This window comes from Oryzias latipes, chromosome 1 (genome assembly GCF_002234675.1).
Source record: "Oryzias latipes chromosome 1, ASM223467v1".
In the NCBI taxonomy this organism is placed as follows: Eukaryota; Metazoa; Chordata; class Actinopteri; order Beloniformes; family Adrianichthyidae; genus Oryzias; species Oryzias latipes.
The window spans coordinates 6,691,536-6,709,932 of NC_019859.2; the positions used below are offsets into that span (position 1 = coordinate 6,691,536).

Consider the following 18,397-nt stretch of genomic DNA (forward strand, 5'->3'; position numbering starts at 1 on the left):
TGTGGTCTCCACGACCCAAAACTGACCCGCATGCGCAGAAGAGTACTCAACGGTGAACGACGTCACTCGTTGTTTGCGGAGCCAACGTGAACAATAGATGTCAACAACAGTGTTGTCAACAGTGGAGCTCTTTTTGCAAATCGTCTGTACCCACTGTAGTAGAATGAGGATGTGTTAGGGCCGCGCGCGCCGTACAGACAGGAGAAAAGCGCGTGCAGCGGTGGAAAATTGGGGGGGGGGGGGGCAGTGTGGGCGCGCATTCATGTTGTGTGTTACGGAGGACGGAGAACGGTAATAGAAGAAGGTTTCCCCCAGAATAAATGCTATTGATTCTTTATTAACCCGCTCTGGAGAATCCTGGAGAATCTAAGGGTCAGAACTGGGCGGAGGAGGAGAAGGATCCGCCTTGGGTCCCCCGCGCTTCTGATCACGGTCGGAAAGGGGAGAAAGAAAAAAAAAGTCATCGCGGGAAAGGTTCAATACCACGCTTGGCCATTTAGCTGGAAATTTTTTCAAAAACCGCCGGTTGCGATAAGAGCCCTGGAGTTTGGCCTGCTGTCACCCCAAATATTAATCCAATCGGGGACATCGCTTCCCTTCCACTGACTGGTCTCAGCAGCATCGTCTGCCATGGTTGTTGTTTATGTTCTCGTTCCCGCCTACTTCAACGCAAAATGATGACGTTTGTTGCGTATTGATGACGTATGGTTCGGAATCAAGCCGCCTGGCCGGTCAGACGGCGGTCGCAATTGATAAGATCGGATACGTTTCGGAATCAGGACGGCATACCCAAGTGGCCTGGGTCGCAATTGAAAAGATCGGATCTGTGTCGTTCAGACTGTCATGAAAAGATCGGAATTGGGTTGCATAGGGGCAAAAAAAATCGGAATTGGGTCGTTTCAGCCTGCAGTGTGAATGTAGCATTAGTGGATGCAACTTAACTACCCAGACTTTGTTAATAATATGCCCTTTTTAGATTAATGCTCGTTTTAAATCTTCTCTAGCATGATAGGGATGATATCAAATTTTAAGTGTTGTTATTAGGTAGCTTTATGTGGAGGATTTCTTGAGATAAAATTTGCTGTATTTGTTCCAGAAAGCGTTGCGTTGTGCTTTTGTTGAGACAGAGATAATGATTCTGCTTTGTCTGAAAATAGAAACTTTCAGAAAAGTGAAATCTTCAGAAGTTGGGAATTGTTTTGGCAGTTAGACTATTAAGTCAATATTTTTGGTTTGGGAGATCTTATTTTTGAAAGCACGTTTTGTTAGTTTTTTTCTGTGTGACATGGCAAGTGAAAAAAATGTTTGTTCACCATATTGGATGAAGAAGCTGAAGTTACATGAAATCTGACATAGGAGAAAGTGCTTTGGGGGAAAACATTTAAAGCTAACTTTTGAATGAAAAATGTAACCCTGTATAACGTAATAGTATATTTCTGCTTTCCACCTCAGCCTCTTCGTGTACTCAGACAGTAATTCACACCTTTCTTCCACCCTTCGTTTGGAACGCAGTGCAACGCTGTCCATCGCCAACCGCACCAGAGGAGCTCATTTGATATTTGGACCTGCGGCGGCAGTAACAGCCCTTCGTATTGCTCAGGTTGAGACTCAGACACTGATTGCCCTTCAGCAGCTTGCTTTACTGGCATCTATTCTCTCTGGCAATCATTGTTGCAACAACGAACTTTCAAGAGTTGTGTTTACCCACCTCGCCCTTCTTGGTCTTCTAAATAGACAGCAAGTGGCAACTGTGGGGTTAAACCCCACCACGAACTGTAAAGCTTTTACAGTTTCACAACGGAATCTATTTGCAACCATGTATCACCAGCGACCCCAGCAACCAGGATCACAACGCTTTCCTAATGCACCCAGGCCGCCTCTACTCCCGACTCCTCCAAATCAACATTCAAACTGCTCAAATGTGCAAGGAATGACTTTTCCGTTTCCTCGTCCCACCCAACTTCCTGAAGAGCTGGAGTCAGCCCTATCTATCCGGGGCACAAGGGACATGGACCACCGTCAAATGGATCGTGGGAATCAACCTAGCCACAGCTCAGGTCCTGTGGTTGGTCAACATGGAGGCTTTGGTTCAAAGCCTTTATTGCTTTCAGCAGAAAACCCGACTGGTCATCAACAGGGAATAAACTGGTCAAACTATCCACCTCCAAAAAAACTGTTTGCAAGTCCCCCACCGAATGTCAACCTTCAAGGAACACAACAGCAGACTCAAAATCGTCAGCCTCATGGTGGTGGAAGCGATCCTCAAAATGTGTACACACCGGAAAGTGCTGGCAGCATCTTGGCCAGCTTTGGACTTTCAAACGAGGATTTAGAAGTGTTGAGCCACTACCCTGACGATCAATTAACCCCAGACACTTTGCCATTCATTCTAAGGGACATCCAGATTAACAAGTCGGGCCAGCAGAAAAATGTTGCTTCCACTTCCTCAAGTTCTTTTTCTCACAACATCCATGAAATGCCAAAACTTGCTACCAGCTCCTCTCATCCCCCGGAGGTACCGAGCCTACTTACTGTCACACAGACAGCAGGTAAAGTCATTGACTATGGTCATGCCAGTCGGGGAAAAGATGAGGGTACATCCAGAGAGACTTTCAAAAGGGAGCCGCTCTCAAGCGAAAGGACAGTTAAAATGTACCCAACATCGTCATCATCGACCGTTTCAAAAGCGGATAAACCCGAAAGAAGGCAAATTCGTATGGAACGCAAAGAAGCAAACAAGCTTGAAGACAGGGACTATCGCAGAACAAGCAGTGAGAAACGCCGGAGCAGTCGGTCACCTGCCCGTCAGTATCCTCTGTCACCCAAATCTCGTAATTTGGACAGAGACTACCGACAGGAAGTGTCAAAACCAAGATCCACGTCAGAAGCCAGGAGTGATTCTGCCTCAAGATATTCTGTGGCCTCGTCATTGAATTCACGACCGAGCAGTAGCAAGAAGTTGCCTACTCCAACCATGATTAGTGATTTTTCAGCCATGCCTCCAAAGGTGTATCCCCATACCTGCTCCCTGTGCCACGAACAGTGTGATGAAGAAAAGGTGAGTGTTAATGTCCCTTGTACCAGTGTCGCACATCTGCCTTAAAAGTGAAAACATCCAGATTCAGTTATACTAAAATAACCTTGTGTGAACTATTCACGAATACTTCCTGTCTTACCAACAGCAGACAGTGATCAGAGTGTTCAGTTTGGGGATCCAAATTCTCCAACCTGAGAACTCTGTCATCACAAAACCTTTATACACTCCTTATATACAAAATAATTATCACTTTGTAAAATAAAACGTATCTTACGGTGATCATTCTCCTATTCTTAATATTGTTTTTTAAGAGTAGACATTGGCAAATGTTTTGAGTAATGAAAGCCAAGTTGGGACTTTGCAATAATTGCACCAAGTCATCCCCCATTCAAATGTGTATTTGTTTCCTACAGATATTTCTCTTAGACAATGACCATTTATAGCTGTCAGCAAAAAAAAAAAATTAAAAAACTTTTACAAGAAATAAGATACTTGTAAAAGAAATCTGTTTACACGGTTTTAAAAATGAATGATGAATGAATTTTTAAGTGAAGTAGGTTTTTTCTATTTTTTTATAGTGATTCATTTTAAACCTGGTACTGCAGAGTACCTGCCTGTTCTCCGAAAACTTTACAAAGACAGTTTTTCATTGTTCCTGCCTTGTCAGTTACCTCACTGACAGAATCGGTCCCCCATTTGTTCCTGCTTTGCACGTTTTTGTATGTCCTCCTAATCTTTTGGGATCAGGGATAATTTAGTCATTGGGAAAACATGTGATTAACTTCCCTACTATTGCCTTAAGTAATCCAGATTTCCTGCAGAAACATCATTCGAAGAATAACATTAATGCAAACAGTTTCAAGAGTCTTCATTTTTTGAAAGGGTACAAATACCTGTGTGTGGTGTCAAAATATGCTTGTTTATTTATCCTATATTTTGTAATTTGTTTTGTCATACCCAACATTTTTGGTTTCAAGATTTCTTCTAAGTATGTGGACCTAATGCACCTGCGGCACATTTTTTTCAGCAGTTTGCCGCTGCGTGATCAAGTAAAACCTTTACTTTTTATTGTAATCTAAGAAGTGGGTTTAATCTTTTAGGTAAAGTTTTAGTGCAGGAATATTTGCTAATTGCCTTTCATAGGTTATCTTATGTTCAGCGATGAAATTCTCATTAAATAAAAAGTGGGTAATTCATTTACTTAGGCAGCACAGATAAACAGGAGGGTGAAAGTCTTACCCTGAAAATGTTTGCTTTTCATCTGAAATTTGTCCTTCTTTGATGAAATGGTTTATCAGAAATTCTCTTTATGCTTTGCTGTCCTAAAAAATGTGAAACTGACAAACAGTTGAGTTTTATTTTCTTGCAATAGAATGTTGGAAATCAAAGCATTTTTCTGCTTTAAGGTTCACCAATTAAAACAAGTTATAGATTTTTTTAAAATAAATTTAATATTTAAATGAGGTCAGAATCTGAGAAAGTTCAATGTTTACATGTTATTTACGATGAGTTTCCCAATCTTCTGACCGTCTGGCTCCATAAAGACTCATTCTCTTTGATTTTTTTGTTTCGTTTTTAATTTAAATTTGTACAAATCCCTGGAAACGTTTGACTTTTTCACACAAAAATTAATTTGAAGTTTATCTGAATTTTGTTATTCTTTTAAAAGTTAGTGATTATCAGTGATTAAATGTCAGTTTGATTGAGCAGGGTTCTACAATCTAACTAACCAGCCCCCCGATTTATTTGTTTTCATTTTGGGTTGCTTAAGTGTTGGTTTATGATAAACAATTATAACTAAATAGCTGTTTGACCTTTTTGCTTTCTTTGTAGTTTTTAGCACAGATTGAGGAAAAAACAGTCAAAGAATTCTCTTTGAGGGTTTGCTAAATAGGAGGCATTTAAAGGATCAGGTTCCACTGGACTGTTGAACTATCATGTCTTTGATTTTCATCCTCATACTTGTGTGTGTGTGTTACTCTGCCTTCAGTTTTTTCTTTGCATCTGTGTCGGAAAATGACGTTTTTGACTTCAATTTCTTTGATTTTCTTTGTCAATTTAGGACTGGGTTGACCATGTAAACACTGTCAACCACACTTCTGCCTGCAGAGACCTGCGCAACAGGTGAGGACGTCGGGCAGTACATCCCATCTCTATAAGCATAGTTGTTAAAAAAAAAGTTAGCATTTGATGTAGACACGTAATATGCAGCAATAAAAACGTAATCAGTCTGTTTTAAGTTACAAATTCAAATTCAAGATTTTCACATAAACTCTCTTGTGGACATGATGAATATTGTTTATTATAAATTGTATATTGGCACATTGTAACATTTGATTTTTGTTTTGTTTTATTGAAATTACATTTTACTACCAAAATATTTTTTCTAGTATGCCTGTTCACCTTTACACAGAGTCCAGTTTTAGTTTGTTATTCAACTTGGATTTATGTGTTTGTTTAAAGGTACCCAGACTGGAAGCCCAATACACCAAGGTCAGTTATTGTACTGATTTAAAAAAAAAAAAAAATCTCCTCTACTTGTTTTTGCAGCGATTAGGTGGCATTCTTTGTCTCAATCAGGTTAGACATGAATCACCATGGACTATGATGTTTGCAGATGATAGTGTGATTTGTAGCGAGAGCAAGGAACAGGTGGAGGAAGTTTGCCCTGGAAAAGAGAGGAATGAAGGTTTACCGCAGCAAGACGGAGTACATGTGTAGATTAGAGGAACCCGAGTGGAAGAGAGAGGTTACAGGGAGAAGAGATAAAGAAGGTGGAGGATTTTCAATATCTAGGGTCAACAGTCCAGAGTAATGGAGAGTGTGGAAAAAAAGTGAAGAAGCGAGTGCAGGCAGGTTGGAATGGTTGTAGAAAAGTGTCAGGTGTGATGTAGAAGAGTTTCAGCTCAAATGAAAGGAAAGGTGAAAGGAAAGACCACCCGTGTTGCTTGACCTAACAACAGTGGCACTGAAGAAAGACAGGAAGCAGACCTGGAGGTAGCAGAGATAAAGAGGCTGGGGTTCTCTTTGGGAGTAACCAAGATGGATAGGATCAGGAATGGGTACATCAGAGGACAACACGTTAGAGGTTTTGGAGATAAAGTCAGAGAGGCCAGACTGAGATGGTTCGGACATGTCCAGAGGAGAGACAGTTTGTAGAGGGATGCTGAGTCTAGAGCTGCCAGGCAAGAGGTCTAGAGGAAGACCAAAGAGGAAGTTTATGGATGCAGAGAATGAAGACACGATGGTAGCTGGTGTTAGAGGAAAGGATGCAGACGAGAGAGTTAGACGGTGGAAACATGATTCACTGTGGCGACCCCTGAAGGGAAAAGCAGAAAGGAAAAGAAAAAGAGTTTTATGTACTGGTAGTTGGAAAAAAACCTGAAACACCAGATGGATGACTTGATATACAAGTTTTCTCCACTGTAAGATACATAATTTAATTAAATCTATGGAAAGAAAAGATGTTTAAAAATATATTTCTAATGATGAAGTGTATTTGAGCTGTAACTTTTTAATCTAAAACACATCTAGTTAGAAAAACATTAGTAATACCCAACATGCACAGCAAAGGATTAGCTGGCTCTGATGTCAAAGCCATGAGAAGTAAACGTCTCAACTATATATTTCATGGACTTGTGAGTGGTGAAGGTTGCTGTACGGTCGCCTCTGAAAACACCTGCAGTCGTGTTTTTCAGTCGGAGTGGACGATACGGCAGTCGGGCTCTGTGGGACCCCAAGGATGGATCTCCGTTTCATTCCCGCTCTCGATCTCCAAGTCCTCCAGCAAGCAGACGTCGGCTGGAGGCCCATTCCCATGGATCACGTGGGAGGCCCTACTCCTCCCAGCACCACCCACGGCCTTATCATAACTCAGGTAACACAGACAAGTGACTCTGAAATTCTTTTTGAGTTCAATCAGATCAGAATTTTAAAGTTGTCTTAAACGTTGTTTTTGCTCTACTCAGAACGCAGTCATCGGTATGACACCCCTCATCACGGCTCACACTCTTATTCCTTTGTGCACCGAACATCCTCTTCCTCCTATGTGCACCGGACATCCTCCTCTTCATTCAGAGGCTACCAGCATGATCGGAGGAGCAGAGCAGGTTTGTTGATATGTTGTTGTTGCTTTTTGTGTTGCTCATGGTCTCATTATCAGCATTACTCTTCACTTTAAATAAGAAGAACAAAAAAAATTATGAGTAGGGAATCAGCTTAGTTTGAGGTGGAAGAAAAGAAGTAAGACATTTCACAAATGTTGGTTTATCTCTTGTTGATTCTTGGCAGTTTTAGTTTTTTATTCTATGAAACAAACCGGTCTGATGTAATCGGTTGAATGTAAACCAATGAAAGGATAAAAATAAACTTCTAAAGAGTACCAGACCATGACAGTGTAAAGGCATATATATGTATATTCTTCTAACTATAGGCTCCGTGCACATAACTAAGGAGTTCTACTTCCGCCGCCTTGAGTGTGAGGCCGACCATTTCCGGTTTGCGACTTCTATAGCAGCGACACGGCAGATTTTGATTGCGAAATGGCATATTTCACCCGTTGTCTACAAGGTCTCCCGAAAATCGCCGTGAACGACATCTACAGGATCGTGGTTACATGGGCAAAATATCGAAAAAAATATAGTGTCGAAAATACCGAAAGGGAAATGTGTCCCGTTGTAAACAAACCTTTGCTGTCACATATTTATGCAGCAGCTTGGTATATAAGAGGCGATCTTCCAAACGTGCTTTTATTAATGTTGTGAATGTTATGAAGTGCCTGTTCGCTCATCATTTTATATTTAATCCTTGTGGTCAGTGCTTTTTTTGTGGAAGAACAGAACTGAAGAAGAACCCAGTGTTAGGAGAGGCTAACAACATTAGCCCACATTAGCCTTTTGATGGACACAAAATCCAGGACAAACCATGCGGGAAACGCTGCAATCTGAATACTGCCTGCACGTAAATCTCTGGGAATAATATCAACCTTTATTTTGTCGGGGCACAACTAGAAACACAATTCCATGTGATTTTTTTGAACAGTTTCTAAGAACTGAGCGACATTTCTGCTCTGAAAAGCTCACACACACTGTGTGCTCTGCTCTGTCCTCGCGAGTCCTGCAGCCGCTAACCCAGAGCGGCGGGTCGGCTCGCAGTCCGAATTCTCACACGTAACAAAGCACCCTCCCCTCAAACACATTAATAAAGCCGGCTGCTCTGCTCAGAGAGGTTCAATCGGTCCACTGGCACCGAAACCCGAACGCAGAGCTCGGGTGCCGGGTCCAGACGTCAGTGGGCACGCATCCCCCCGCATCTCCCTCGTGAGGGGTGAAAGAGAGGGGAGAGCCAGCAGGGCGAGAGCGGTGCGGCGCTTTTCGCGGGGCGTCCGCTGAGCAGTTGGTCGGTCCCATATTAGCTCCAAAGCTTTCTCTCAGCGAAACACCATCTATGCGTGACGTAAACAAGAGCAGTGGTGACACACGATCGGAATGAACCGTTTACATGCTAAACGATCGGTATACCCAGCTATCTCGATCGGAAAGAAATTTTGATCCGAACAAGTCTGACCGGGGCAAAGTATTCCGAACGGCGTGTTTACATGACGCATTTTCTTTCCGATTGCTGCAAAAACAAAACACGACGTGTCTTGCTTGGGGTGAAGTCCTCCCGCCGTGTTCACCATCCATTCGGCTCTCACTGACACATATACTGGAAAGCTATGAAAGCTTATATTAGTACTGTTGTACTTTGACAAATTCGCACACGGGTACACAACAATGTTGTGAAGCCTGTCTTTTACCCGAAATCCGCTACTATTTACTCAAAACTAGCAACTCAACAAAACTCCCCACAACAATAACACGACCAACAGGAAGTTGTCGGCCTCACACTCGAAACACGGAAGTTAACCGGAAGTTCTATCGTGCACGTAGGCTATAACTATTGGTAATCTTGCAGGGGGTAATTCTCGGGGTGCAGTGAAACGGCCACACGATGAAGACTCCGATGGCAGCCACCGAAATCCACCCTCCTCCTCCTCTGCGAGTTCCAAACACGGGTCCTCTAAAAACGTCAAGGATACGGCCAAACCTGTCACCAAAACAACCAAGACGGCAAGTGCAAACCGTCTCACACTTTTTTTTTTTTTGTTGAAGTTGATGTTTCTGTGGATTTAGGCCAAATTCCTTGGATAACATTGATGGTAACTAAATGAGCCAAACCAAACCACGACCATCTGACAGTTTCATTCCCTATTTCCATTTTCTGGATACTCTCTAGATTCTTTTGTTTTTCTCCTTGGTTTCAATTTGAAAACAAAATGCTGTTATTGAGTTTTGAACATTTGAATCTGTTAACCCTTTGGTGCTTGGCGCCTAAATCTCCATGCTTGCCTACTTTACACCTATATTTTCGACTACTTGCTTACCTGGTATTTTTTATTCATCATAACCTCACCATGTTGTATTCCTACTATAGACATAAAATCATGCAAAAATACAAAATTCAGTCTTGGAAAAAAAAAAGGGTTTTAATTTTGCCGTGGCGGTGCACCGCAGAATTTCCGCCATTTTTAGACAACGCCGGTGCTCTGTGAACTGGAAAAATCCTTGTTCTCCACTCCGCTCCTCAAAACGGTCACGTTTTCACTGCTGTGCCGGTCTTTTGCTCTCTCCAAGAGGTAAAAGTTAGCCTTTTACTGTTTGCAATCAGAGTCCTCAAATGACGGCTCTGAGAACGGCACCTCTTCCTCCGGCTGAAAAACCCGCCCCGGCCCTGATTGACATTAAATCTTCTGCCTCATTGTTAAAGCTTTAAAAAATCCTCCACATCTAGAAACTTAAAAGAATTGCCCTGTTCTTTCTGTCACTCAAAACGCAGGATGCTCGGTTCCAAAGGGTTTAAATGTACGCTGACGGCGTTTTTTATTCCATGTGTTACTGTTCACATTGTGTTTTAACTTTTACATGTTGTTCTTCTTCATCTGTAGTCTCATTATGACATTATGAACTTGAACTTTGCGTTTGGTTTGTAGGCTATTAAACCTCCACCTGCCAAAAAGAAAAAGAAGGGGATGACTGCAGCCACCAATGACTTTGTGGACCGCCTGGTTTACCTGACGGGCATCCCGACCGATGCCTCTGAGCAGGAGGTTACCGACATGGTTGGGGCTTTTGGCAAAATCAATAACGTGATCCTTATGCCATGCTCTGAGGAGGAGAGTGAGAAGGCCCAAGGACAGAAGGTGCAGCTTCACTTTATAAATGTACAGTGGCTTGAAGGTTTGCGCCCTTTGCTCATCGTGACTTCTTTTTTAGGCGTCTGTATGTATGGTTAAGGCGGAGGACGCTCGAGCTTTGGCTTCCTCTTCAAATCTGCTCATCAGAAACCAGGAAATCACAGCTTCAGTGGCAAAGGCAAGATTTTTTGTTAGAGTTTGAGCTGATTTTTTTTTTTCTATTTTAGCAACACTGTCATTAAACCGACCCATAACTCGTTTGCAGCTTTAACTGTATTGACATTGTGCAGAAAATGTAAAGACGTTTTTGTTTTTTTTAAACCTACAAGTCAGTACAGTAATTCTTGGGTTCCACCTTAAATCGTTCATATTTGAATTTCTATAAATAAATACATTTTTTTGTTTACTTTTTTTATAGAAGCAAGAAGATGAAGCCTCATCTGATTCCAGCAGGTTTGTCTTATGTCTAATTTTTTCATTTTATTTTTCAGTGCCCACATTCATTACAACTTTTAACACTTCAGTCACTATTATTTATATTTGTGTGTTTTTAGCAAACTCAATCCTGAAGTGGACCCGGGCACAACCGGGAAAAACTCAAGTATGAAATCTGGATTTGTTGGGAGACTCATTATGTCTGATTTTATGCATTTAAAAAAACTTACTGTGAGTTTTTAGTAGTAGTATAGTAATACAGGTGAGTACAGTAATACAGGTACACATTTTTGTCATTGATAGGTTTAATTCGGGCATCTGTAGTACCCGACCAATGTTTGAGGTTATGTTGTGCCATACTTCTTCAGAAGTGGAAAAACTTGTGGGCAAGCCAAACTTTTCATCATAAATCCTGCTGTGTTGTCTCGTTTTTCTAAAACTGAATGTTTTACTGAGCGTATTTACTTAGATGACAGTTGCTAAGTAAAATGCAGGCTTTAATGTTCATCAGCAAGTTACTTCAGACTGTGGAGCAGATATTAATATTTCTGCTGGGAGTCCTTTTGCCTCATATTCCTCTTTTTCTCAGCAGAAGGAGAAGCTGACCAGAAGACGGTCGAGCAGGTAGCCAATCTGATTTCAAACCAAAATTTGGTTTAAGAGTTAAAGAGGCTGCTGTGCGTTTTGTTGGACAAAAATCTCAATGTCTCCTGCCATTTGTGTCTTCCACAGAAGTGCAGTGTTTTACTAACGGGACTTCCTGAGAGCGGCTGGTCAAAGAACGACATCCTGCAGCTCACCCAGCCTTTCGGGATTCCCTCGGATATAATCGTGGCAACAAATGTCGGAAAGGTATGACTCTTTCTAAAGATGCTGTCCTAGTAGAGCAGACGCGTTTACAACATTAACAGATACAATAAACAGGAAGCTAGACTAGAAGAAGTTCCTCAACTTATTTTTTGTGTGAATCTTGACACCGAAAGAAATTGGACTCTCCTGACCAGTTTAAAATAACAAAGTTCTCCTTTTTCCCCTTAAAAACAGTTATTCTGATAAATTCTTGATCTGAATTCAGATCTTAAATAGTTTTAAAGGTTTAGTGTTTGGAAACAAAAACTGCATGGAAGCATGGGAATGAAAATCATAAAGTTAAAAAAAAAATGTTTTCACTCTTGGTTTTCACCAAAAAGTGTATTATAATTGAATGTTTGCTGATCTTCTTCCCTTTAGGCCCTGGTGTTCATGGAAGACATGGAGGTGGCAGAAGAAATGGTGAAAGTTCACAACTTCAAAACTCCAAAGATCCTTGACTGTGAAGTAAAAATGAGACTTGTCAAACAGAACATCAGCCTCAGCACCCCGGTACGACTTGATTTGAATGCCTCACGTTGGCTAGAGGGAAATTACACATTTTTTATTCTTGATGTTTTCTGATTCTATCCAACGTCCCCTCGCAGGTGGCTCTTTACAACCTTTTCATGGCGGAAGGAGATCCACCAGTGAGTTTCCCAGGGATACCAACTTGATTTTTTTATTTTATTTCTGAGTGTCGTTCTTCATGCGTCACTGTGAATGTTATGTTTCCTTCAGGAGGGTCAAGCTCTAGTCCGCTGGAACAGCCTGTTGGTGATCAAGAATGTTCCGGACTCGCCTTCCGGCACCGCTGAGGTCCTGAAACTGGTGCGACGCTTCGGCACAGTCATAAAGACTCTTGTCTTGGACAACACGGTGAGGGAAGTTTACAATGGCTCCGCTTTTTTCAAAACTCGTATAATTAAAAAATGCTGTTTTTGTCTCCTCCTGCCCAGATCATCTGCGAGATGGCAACAGTTCCCATGTCCGTGTCTGTTTACAGGCGCTTCCTGATGTTTCCGTGCATGATCCAGAGCAACCCGCTCTTCTTCTCCCGCAAGCCCGACCCCAAAACCAACACGCAAGCCAAGGTTTTTTCTGTTTGCCACGATCCAGCCGAGGTCAGTGTCTGACATTATGGAGAACTCGCATCTGTGATGCTGAGAGGATGACTGACCTCTTCACCTTTTTGTGGTTTTAGGATAAACCTGCTAACGGTGAAGACGGCCAAGCAGCAGCAGCAGCAGCACTAGCTGCTGAAGGAGAAGCAACAGTTCATGAAGAGACTTCAGAACCCCCACTGGAGAAGATGGAAGAAGATGAAAAGATGGGAAGCACAGAGACTGCAGAGGAATCCGTTGCAGAAAATGAGAGCAAAGAGGAGAATATGGAAACGGAAGAGCTTAATGCTCCTGAGTCTGCAGCCACGCCCGCTTCTGTAGCCCAAGCTGATGGGGTCTTAGCGACAGAGTCCAAGCAGACTTCAGCTGAGAAAACAGAAGCCAACGAAGACGCCGCCACGCCTCAGGCGGACAATGACGGGCCTCCTAATGCGGAAGAGGCGCAGACATCTGGCAGTCACGTCAGACCAGATTGTCAGGAGCCCCCCATGCCTGAGCTTCCTAAAGTAAATACCAGAGATGAACCCGCAGCATTTTCATCTGCTTCATAACATTTAGCTTCAACCTTTTTCCTTCTCGCCCGAGCAGATGACCCAAGCCATGGTGGACGTGCTGCTGGTGGAGTGCAAGACGAGACATGCCAGCCGGGCCGGCAGCGCCGAAGTGCCCCCCAGTGGAGAGCAGGAGACAGCCCAAGTAAAGACAGAACAGAGCAAAGTGCAGGCTAATAAACCCACCGTAGAAGAAGAGGCCAAGAAACAGGAAAGGGAGCGAAAAGAAAGGGAGGTTAGGAAGGAGAAAGAGAGGGAAGAGAGGAAGAGGAGGCCCCTGGAGAAGGAGTGGGTTAAGCAGAAGACGATGGAGCAGAAACCCAAGGAGAAGAGGGAGAGGAAGGAGGAGGAAAGAAGGGAGTGGGAGAGAAAGGAAAGAGACAGGAGGGACTGGAAGAGAGCCCACAATGACAGTTCTTCAGGGTGGAGGTCCTCCCACAGGTCCGAATCTATCAAGCAGAGCTCCAGAAGAGACGATCGTCGCAGTGCACCGGCCAAAACCACAAAGGTGAGGCGGTTTGAAGGCCAGCTGAGCGACACCCTGCTGCTGAGTCCGTCTCATAGCTTCTGGTTTTTCAGGTGGTGGTGGTGGAGGAGGAGGAGGAGGAAGAGAACTTTCCATTTAACCTGAGTGACTTTGTGACTGTGGACGAAGTGGGAGAAGTCCTCGATCTTCCTGTCCCTTTTCCTCCTGCTGTTCCCCTGGAAACATCGCAGGATGCCACCTCCACAACTGTTGAACAGGAACCTCCAGAGGTACATTTCTGCTGAATGTCATCAGTCCAGGAGAGCAGAAGAAGCTCATCTTAAATTTGAATCCCCCCAAAACCTCCGCCTTTCCTTTTCCGGTTACCTAACGCAACTCTCTTGAGATTTTGTGAGATTTGGCGAGTTGAAGCTTTGAAGCAACCATGATAGTGTACATCCGTAAAACTGCTAGACAGTTTACAAAAAAAAAAAAGTGGGAAGGTTTATGAAATATTACTAATATATTCTGATACATTTACAGTGTAATGTTAACAAAAACAGCAGTGAAAATCCGCTAGCTTGATGCTAACGTACAATGGAATTTCCCATAGGACGGCTAATGCTAACGTTTGGTTCAACCTATATATACGTTGCTGACTAAATAAACAGCTCTATACACTCGCAGGAATACATTTTTCAAACTCTTTTAAGGAAATGTTTTTTTTTTTAAAGTAACCATTTGTGGTCTAAAGCATCGTTTGTGGCTCAAATCTTCTAGAATAAAGTGTAATGCAACAGCGCACGCTCCACCTAGTGGCCAAACTGAAACACATGTTTCTGAACAATCTGCACATTTTTGTTGGAGCTTCTTCGTTTTAGAGAATGTATGTCACTAATGTATGAATGTATGTCATTTTACAGTATGGGAACTGTGTCAGAGTAATTTGAATATCTTCAAAACATTTATAGACTTTGATTACACATTTTTGATAGCAATGCAAACAGTTTCAGATCAAATAGAGTGGATTGTAAGTATCCACGCTGGATAGTAGTATTGGTGATATCCAGCCCAATATAACACTGGACTTCTTTTTCTACAAATATTTGAACGTTGACAAGTGAGAAAAGGGTGAAAATGTTCATGTCTGTTTGAAAAAAGTGTATAAAGTGTTTCATGAGACGTTTAACAGCCTTAAAACATCTCGAATTATTGTTAAAAATAAATACAGATGACTACTTCACAGATTTCATCCTTCATGAGTTTATGTTTAGAAAGTAAATTGTGATAATTGAGGGACCATTAAATTTGAAGATGGAACACGTGTGACGGATTAAGCTGCTGTTCCTCCAATCTCTAGTCCTTTGATGTCTTTTCTTAAAGCTTTTTAGTGCCAGTTTGAGGAGATCTTCTGTCGTTTGCAGAAATGTTTTCTGACAAACGGACTTTTGTGATGACTACTTCAGGGTCGTTTGGTATCAACACTGTAGATCAGGAGGGTGACAGGCTGGTTTTTAAATCACTGTCACCACTATTCATATGTAAAGGCTTTGAGAGTTACTGCATGTCAAAACTAAATACAAAAAAATTAGTAAAAAATAGCATTTATCTTGAAATAAAAACGTTCCAAAGATAAGTGGAATTCCTTCAAAGTTTAGTTTTTGAGAATTTCTTCCTTTCTAAATGCAGCTTCTGATTTGGCCTTTACTGTCGTCTTCAGAAGAAATCAATGAATGTTGAAGTTCTTCTTTTCTGCTTTTAGGAGAAACCCAAAGAGGCTGAAGAGAGACTCGTGAAATCTCCTGAAACCGAGTCAGAACAAGCCGCCGTCCTGTCCGCTCAGACTTCAAATGGTTCAGTTCAGACTGAGGTGAAGGCCAATCTGGACCCCGAGGCTGACGCTTCACAGGACCGCTCGTCTGAGGCGGAAACGGTTGAAGCCAAAGCACCCGAGGGTGACGCCCAGCCGGAACCAGGTACGCCATCGCAGCCTGAACCGGGTACGCCATCGCAGCCTGAACCGGGTACGCCATCGCAGCCTGAACCGGGTACGCCATCGCAGCCTGAACCGGGTACGCCATCGCAGTGAAGTAACATTTCGTCCCTCCTCTGTAGTTTTTCTTCTGATCACCTTCTCTCATTGACCTTCAGACGCATCAGTTCCACCGCCTCTGGACTCCGCCCCAGAAGTTGAACTTCCTCCTGAAGCCTCAGCGGACTCTTCCTCACAAAGCGTAAATGAAGATGCAGTGACTGCAGAGAGGAAAGAAGAAAACGAGAGCGCCCATCCTCTTGAAAGTCAGGCCGAGAAAGAAGTTGATGTGTTGGACAGTAAGGAGGAGCAGGAGTGCACGTCTGAAGAGGAGAAGAATGGAGCAGAAGGTCAGCTTGATGTGCATAGAAGGGAGATCTTCCAACACTTCAGCAGCAGAAGTGACTTTTAACTCGTTTATTTGGATCATTCTGTCTTTCAGGCCAGTCAGAGAGCACAGAAGCGGTGAAGCCCCAGAACACTGATGATCATGTCACTAAGGAGACCACAACAACAGCAGAGCTGCCCCTCCCTCCTTATGACCCCCACCAGCCTGTTGGTAAGGCACGGATCCGTGAAAATCCGCTTTTACTGCTTTTACTCCGACCTGGACACAACCGGAGTTCTGTTTCCCTGCAGGGATGGAGTATTTGATCCCCAAGACGGGCTTCTTCTGTAAGGCGTGCTCTCGATTCTTCACCGGAGACAAGGCGATGGAGATCAGCCACTGCAAAACCCGCAAGCATTACGAGAGCCTGCAGGTACGGAGCTCCTCCTCCTCCTCTCTGATCTTCATCACTTCGCCTGCAGAAGACGAGCTGAACATGTGTTGTTTTTTTAAATCAGTTTTACAGACTTCAATCCTGTGAGATTGTTGTCAGGAAAAACTTTTAAAAGAAGGAAATAAAGCAGAATCGTTCATGCTAAGTTGTTGTCATACTAAAAAATTTTTGTCTTTTCTTTTGCAGAAATTCCTGCAGACAAAAGCATCATCTGTAAAAACGGACTGAAAATGCTCCTGCAAACATCTTTTCAGGCTTCGGGTCCAAATTTGCATTTTATTGTGAATGATTTTTCATGACATATCTTAGTTACAATTCTTGGAATTGAATTAGTTTCTTTTTTACATGAGAAGTTCGCTGAAATGAACGGAAACTGAACCGTGGATGGAAGATCTGAAGAACTGTGCACAACCAATAAAAGGCTTTTACCGTACTGTCTGTCGATGGTTTTTGTAACATTTAAAGGATTGAAGGTTCTACACAAACTCTGTCATCAGGCTATTAGATTCCTCTTCTGCCGAGTCATGAAGGCAGGCTTTTATTTGAACTCCCAAAGGATTATCACATTCACGTGTACCTAACACCCAGTATTTGCAGGACTAGAACGGGGATGAAAAGTCTTCAGCTGTCAGGTCCAGGTCCAGTAGCATCATCAGAAAGTGGCACAAGCACGTTAAAAACAGCAAAAATACTGTTTCCATCAAGGTGGGTCTATAACTAACCTTAAACCAGAACAGACCTGGAAACATGCAGTTACAACAGCTGCTCACCTGGAGGCGAAATGGACCAGAAAAAAAAAAGTCTTGTTTGAATATCATGAGCCTCCTAATCCGACCTCATCCCGGTTTGTCGCTAAAGTTGTGCAGCGTTTCCGTCCCTTTTTGGTCCTGTGGCAGAACCTGAGCCTTCACACCTTCCAAACAACTCAGAAGAATCCAACTGTGGACCAAACAGAGCCGTGGAAAAGCACACCGAGCCTGCCTAACTGGCTTCTGGACGACATGCAGCAGATCAGGGCGTGTCTGAAAAAGGAAATGTCGTTTTGGAAAGCTTTCAGATTCAAAGAAGAGGCGTTTAATGTATGTTCACACACGGACATCGTTCCCAGAGGATCTGTGAAGCGTTCGTGTTCAGATATAGCAATGCCTTTATTACTGCTGCAGTCACATTTAAAAGCAAAGTTCTTTCTGTTTTTAGTGAAGAGACTAACGTTAAACTAAAATCTGTACGATCAGCTAATGTTGCATTTTTAAGAAATCTTAAAAAAAAACAGTTCAACCTCAGTATTTCTCATCCTGAAAAGCTTGGTGAGCATTTTTTTTTAAGAATTTACATCAAACCAGCAGAAACAAAAGAGAGGCTCTCTGATCTTTAAACCCGGATGGAGAAACTACATCATTTGTTGCATCTCTAAATCTGAGAAGGAAGTGAAGGCTGCTGTCTCAAACGGCTCGCTCAGTGACGATGGTTCACGTCCCATTAACACAAAAGGTCACACAAAAGGTCAAGCAGCTTCAGTTTTCAGAACTTTGTATCTGATGGCCTACTTCAGATTCGGACCCCAACATTTACAACCAAATTTATATTGAAAGCATTTATTAGTATATTCATACAGATTTGGCAAAGTATATATGCTTTCTTCCCTCTTTTTTTTCTTGCAACACAACAATACAGGCAAAAACTAAAATAAATAAAAACCCCATTTTACCCATCCCAGACCCTTAACTGCACACATGAAGCGTCTTCAAGAAAAGATATTACAGGTTGGTGATTTCTTTTTCAAAGTTTTCCATATTGTCATGTTTGGCGTATCTTATTTTATGAAGATGAAGAGTATCTGTAAGTTCTGTTATCCACGTTTTTAAAGAGGGAGGGTCTTTGCCTTTT

At 42.5% G+C, this 18,397-nt stretch overlaps 1 protein-coding gene across 7 annotated transcripts in view; it reads left to right on the forward strand.

The window, feature by feature from the left end:
• LOC101162573 (zinc finger protein 638) overlaps window positions 1-16,943 on the forward strand; it is a 29,951-nt gene extending 13,008 nt beyond the window's left edge. For 2 of the 7 annotated variants that reach the window (XM_023954889.1, XM_023954901.1), the window contains exons 2-25: window positions 1,453-3,058; window positions 5,100-5,161; window positions 5,501-5,530; window positions 6,736-6,914; window positions 7,006-7,146; window positions 8,993-9,147; window positions 10,068-10,277; window positions 10,351-10,449; window positions 10,690-10,724; window positions 10,826-10,872; window positions 11,296-11,330; window positions 11,439-11,558; window positions 11,937-12,068; window positions 12,164-12,205; window positions 12,297-12,434; window positions 12,515-12,679; window positions 12,760-13,185; window positions 13,268-13,738; window positions 13,810-13,986; window positions 15,459-15,768; window positions 15,848-16,078; window positions 16,171-16,287; window positions 16,368-16,489; window positions 16,697-16,943. In XM_023954889.1, the coding sequence (XP_023810657.1) occupies window positions 1,453-3,058; window positions 5,100-5,161; window positions 5,501-5,530; window positions 6,736-6,914; window positions 7,006-7,146; window positions 8,993-9,147; window positions 10,068-10,277; window positions 10,351-10,449; window positions 10,690-10,724; window positions 10,826-10,872; window positions 11,296-11,330; window positions 11,439-11,558; window positions 11,937-12,068; window positions 12,164-12,205; window positions 12,297-12,434; window positions 12,515-12,679; window positions 12,760-13,185; window positions 13,268-13,738; window positions 13,810-13,986; window positions 15,459-15,768; window positions 15,848-16,078; window positions 16,171-16,287; window positions 16,368-16,489; window positions 16,697-16,738 (5,092 nt within the window). In that variant the 3' untranslated portion in view covers window positions 16,739-16,943. The remainder of the gene's footprint in view (window positions 1-1,452; window positions 3,059-5,099; window positions 5,162-5,500; window positions 5,531-6,735; window positions 6,915-7,005; window positions 7,147-8,992; window positions 9,148-10,067; window positions 10,278-10,350; window positions 10,450-10,689; window positions 10,725-10,825; window positions 10,873-11,295; window positions 11,331-11,438; window positions 11,559-11,936; window positions 12,069-12,163; window positions 12,206-12,296; window positions 12,435-12,514; window positions 12,680-12,759; window positions 13,186-13,267; window positions 13,739-13,809; window positions 13,987-15,458; window positions 15,769-15,847; window positions 16,079-16,170; window positions 16,288-16,367; window positions 16,490-16,696) is intronic. The other 5 variants (XM_023954897.1, XM_023954903.1, XM_023954896.1 and 2 more) reach the window with 4 other exon arrangements.
• The last annotated feature ends 1,454 nt before the right edge of the window (window positions 16,944-18,397 follow it).